Source organism: Cimex lectularius, unplaced genomic scaffold, assembly GCF_000648675.2.
Source record: "Cimex lectularius strain Harlan isolate CLEC.00 unplaced genomic scaffold, Clec_2.1 scaffold16, whole genome shotgun sequence".
NCBI classification, from domain to species: Eukaryota; Metazoa; Arthropoda; class Insecta; order Hemiptera; family Cimicidae; genus Cimex; species Cimex lectularius.
The window spans coordinates 1,369,150-1,373,459 of NW_019392679.1; the positions used below are offsets into that span (position 1 = coordinate 1,369,150).

Consider the following 4,310-nt stretch of genomic DNA (forward strand, 5'->3'; position numbering starts at 1 on the left):
ATTTAGGATCTTAGTACTCAAAACTGAGCAGTCCTTTTGATTTAGAACATATTTCAGGTTATTTAATCATTACTTGCCTTACAGTGAAAAGCCAAAGGTTGGTTTAAATTTATTTTTTGCTTTGTCCATATTTTGTAATTTTATAAAATGGATTGGCAAATATCAAGGAGAGAAATATTTTATGTTTAATTTTAGAGCTTCATACATAAATACACAATAATTCAGCCTGTGTAAACACCAAAGCAAAATTCAACTTAGATATATTATTTTAGGAAATGATAGGTTGGGCTTATTTTGTTTTTTAGGAAAAAAAAATCAGTACATGTAAAGTTTACTTTTTTATTAAAAAAAGAAATATAAAAACGTTCGTATACATGAGACGTAATCTCGTCTTAATAAAATAATTTATACAATAATAAAAAAACATATTTTATTCAAAATGGGTCATGCCTGTGTTGGTAAAACTGCAGAGCAAAATCCGAAGAGGGTCTGGTTAGAGACGTCCGTTGCCAAATGGGCATCGGGCTAGGAGCGAGCGTAACGTTGCCCCATCCGCGGACCCTGAAGTTTAAATTATGACTAGAGACAGGAACCAACATCAAGAACACATGAGAAAAAAAAATCGTTTGACAAGACAAATGAACACAAAAGACCAGGCTTATTATCTAAGAGTACACAGCCGAAGTCTAAATAAATAAGACGATGAACACAAAATTCAAGGAATGTCTCAGAAAAAGACGCTTAACGATATGGCACTTTAGCTGATTGATGACGACTTAAAAAAATATTGACGTGGAGGTATATTGTGCAACACAATTCCAGATAATAGCTTTCGATAAATTGATTTGAGCTTTGACCACCGGATCAAATCAAACAATAACAAAACAAATCAGTCTTTTCGACTCGAATCTAAAAATTCTAAAAAAACGTCTAAAAACAAAATCCGAATTCAATGTGTTTGTCGGAACGAGGAACGATGGTTGGGCGATTGTCGCGGGTTTTAGTGGGCTCCGACGCTCCGCACCCCCGGGGCCGAATTCAGGAATTCCAGGCTGGAATCCTGGAGCGGCCGTTGCGTCAGGCTGACTCTGAAGTGTTCGGGCGTCAGGGTGACTCCGATGTTCGGCCTCAAACTGGGCGGCGGACAGTCCTCCGGCACCCTCGCGTGAAACGTGTGCATGAAACTGGCGAAGAACTGGAACAGTTCCAGCCTCGCGAGTACCGCTCCCAGACACATGCGCCTTCCTGTTAACAAAAGAAAAAATTCAAAATTATCAATCTGTTATCATTAAAAAAAAATTAAAATTATATTTGTGTTATATCTATGCGCTAACCCCTAACAATTTAATATTGTCATCATCCGGCACGATTCTAAATTATAATCAACATGATTTGACTGAATAACATAAAATATTCTGACAACAGCACTTGATGCACAGTTACAAAAAATTCGCATTATTATTTATGTCTCGATTTTTTTATTTTTTTTTATTGAATATTAAAAATATCATAAAAGGAGGAAAATAATTTAGTTCCGAATCACTTACCGACTCCAAATGGAAGGAAGTAGTCAGGACAGAAGATTTTGTTCTCGGCTGTGAGAAATCTTTCAGGCTTGAAGGCTTCCGGTTCGTCCCAGAGATTTGGGTCCATGTGAACAGCGTACAAGAGTGGAATCACGTGCGAATTTGCCGGAATCGTGTATCCTTCCAATTTAATGTCTCTATAAAAAAAGAAAAACACAATAGAAAAAAAAAATTTTTTTTCAAAGATATATTCTAAAGAAAAGATACGCACTTTTTTGGAGAGTGTGTAGTTCCGAGGGGTACGACGCTGGACAGTCTGAGGGTTTCCAGGATCGCGGCTTCCGTGTAGGGGAGGAACGGCCGATCCTCGAGACCCGGTAGCCGGTGCCGTCCGACGACGTCGTCGAGCTCTTTCTGCACTTTTTTCGCAACCTCGGGCTCGTGAAGCATGTAGATTATGCTCCAGAGAAGCGTCGTCTTTGTCGATTCCATCCCGGCGGTAAAGATATCGGCGATGATTTGTTGCAGCTGCCTGTCGTGCTGCTTCCCTTCGAAAAGTTCGCTGTCGTTCCCGGCCTCCTTGGCGTCCTCGATCTCCAGGAGATAATTGTCAAGTAGATCCCGTATGTTGCCCCGGTCGAAAGACTCTCTGTGCGAGTCGACCTTCTGCTGGAAAAACGCTGCAGTCTCATTTCGATTCTAAAAACAAAAAATATATTTTTATAAAACCTACTAAAAATATAAAACATCAAAATATTTTAAAAAAACACTTATTTATTATAATTATATCGCTGTTAAAAATTTTTTTACCAACCTTTTCAATTTTCTTTTTGACGGTCTGAAGGCCAGGGAGGTAGCGCATTATAGGGAAAAAGTTGGCGTAGCTGAGAGAGCCGAAGAGGCGGAAGCCCTCCTCGAACAACTGCATGAAGCGCTGGAACTGCGCATCTTTCTGATCGAATCTGACGCTCATCAGCAACGTGCAGACTACGTTGCTGATCGACGTGCACAAGATCGGGTTCAAGTCCGTGTCCGTGTGTTTCTCCTTGACAAGAGATCGGAGGAAGAACTCGACTTCTTTCTACGGGAAACATTAAACCATGAGTCTCGGGATCGGAGAAAAATCTATGATGTTTATATTTGTTTTTGTGTGTTTACCATGATTCTGGCCGCCATCTGATATTTCCCTTGGCCGGAGTAGTTCATACCGAATTTTCTAAGCTTCTCGTGTAGAAACTTCCTCTGGTCTTTCCAAAGTTTGCCGTCACTGTTAACGATCCCTAAAAAAATGAGGAAAGTTTTGTTATATATTTTTTCAATTATGCGTCATAAATAGCTTAGTCATAAATAGAGCTTTTTTTAATTTATTTTTTTTATTCCATTCCCTCACAACCTTGAGGAGAAGGTTATCTATCTTACAACGTGTGCGAGAGCCAATAAAAATTAAATCACTCACAATAAATGAAATTTTTTTATGATTTTAGACGAACCGCTTGAACTACCCAAGGTATATCGAATTTCGCGATTTTGAGTATAAAAATTTGAATTACCGTATCCTTGCAGAATCGTCGAGAATTCGGTGTGGGGTCTGCCAGTGCAGTCGTCTCTTTTGAAGGTGTCCCTGATGATCTTGTAATCACTCAAAACGACCACGAACTGATTTCCCAGCTTGAGGCTGAAGACACCGCCGTATTTTTTGGCGAGCCGTTCAAACTGGATGTGAGCGTCGGCCTTCAGGAAAGGCAAATATCCGACAAAAGGGAGCCCCCAAGGGCCGGGGGGAAGACGTGACATCCTGAGGGCGAAGGCGATCGCCAACCGGGCCACGACCAGCACCAGGGCGAAGACGAGGAAGGACCGCGTGTCGACCCAATGGGCCATCAACTCGAACAGCCTGGTGGTGAACATCCTCCCAGCGGCAATTTTGGAATACTGGGCGTTTTGGCCTCTGGGCCGTTTTATAGAGAGGGCCGGCCGCTGGTGGGGGCAAGAGGGGGGCCTCTTCTCACTCCACGCCTCTCTTTCCAGTAGCCGCCCGCCGTTCCACCTGCCTTCTCCCGGCTCCACACCGGCTTCCAAGTTAATTGGGTCATCGGGACTTATCTCTCCGTACACGCTCCCATCGGGGTTGGTACTCGTGAAAGGGAGCCGAGTCCCTCGACTTCGCTTTTCCCAAGACAAACCGTAAAAAAAGACCACACCAAGGCTTTCATGAAAGTTCTTCACATCACGAATTGCTTTTTTCTCCCTCAATGAAATGGATTAGTCATACATTACATTCGGCAATTCGATCAACTTAGTCCAGCAGATGGAAGGTTCATCGCCAAAATATTTCTGACCCCGGGTGTTATCGCGTATATCCAGCTCCACACGACGGTTTAATTTTAACCCTTTAGCTGAATTTAAACTATAAATTAATTCTTCAAACTCCCCGCGATGCATAAATCGTATGAAGACTAAAATTGTATTTTGTAACCAAACAGGGATAAAACAGAAATCTGTATATGGAGCAGTTTTGTGAAAAAAACGATGTCCTTCTAGGAAAGATCCTCCACGCTAGCCACAATAGATTTGTTGAATTCTAGTTAACATAAACTTTCTTGTCCAATGCTTTTTTATGTCGACCAAAGATTTCTTTATAATTCAATTTACTTCAATATCATTCTTATCCTAGTTATAGCTCATTTTTTGATAATTTACAGCCATATAAAGGCAAATAACACTATCAATGGCAAGTATTAGAAGTTACAATAAAACAAAAAATTACATTCTGCAATCAACTTA

General features: G+C 41.0%; 1 protein-coding gene across 1 annotated transcript; it reads right to left on the reverse strand.

The window, feature by feature from the left end:
* Positions 1-325: 325 nt before the first annotated feature.
* LOC106661588 (cytochrome P450 18a1) lies at positions 326-3,782 on the reverse strand. The gene is made up of 6 exons (XM_014385103.2): positions 3,077-3,782; positions 2,685-2,806; positions 2,341-2,607; positions 1,798-2,225; positions 1,548-1,723; positions 326-1,245 (listed from the first exon to the last, which is right to left on the reverse strand). The coding sequence occupies exons 1-6, from the start codon at positions 3,432-3,434 to the stop codon at positions 1,001-1,003; spliced, it is 1,596 nt and encodes a 531-aa protein (XP_014240589.1). The 5' UTR covers positions 3,435-3,782; the 3' UTR covers positions 326-1,000.
* Between the last annotated feature and the right edge of the window lie 528 nt (positions 3,783-4,310).

What these genes read in the sequence shown, in the direction of transcription:
- LOC106661588 (XM_014385103.2), bottom strand. Translation starts at nt 3,434, where the DNA reads ATGTTCACCACCAGGCTGTTCGAGTTGATGGCCCATTGGGTCGACACG. An exon ending in GACGATTCTGCAAGGATACG is followed by an intron (nt 2,807 to 3,076) that starts GTAATTCAAATT and finishes TCATTTTTTTAG; the next exon opens with GGATCGTTAACAGTGACGGC. An exon ending in ACTACACACTCTCCAAAAAA is followed by an intron (nt 1,724 to 1,797) that starts GTGCGTATCTTT and finishes CTTTTTTTATAG; the next exon opens with AGACATTAAATTGGAAGGAT.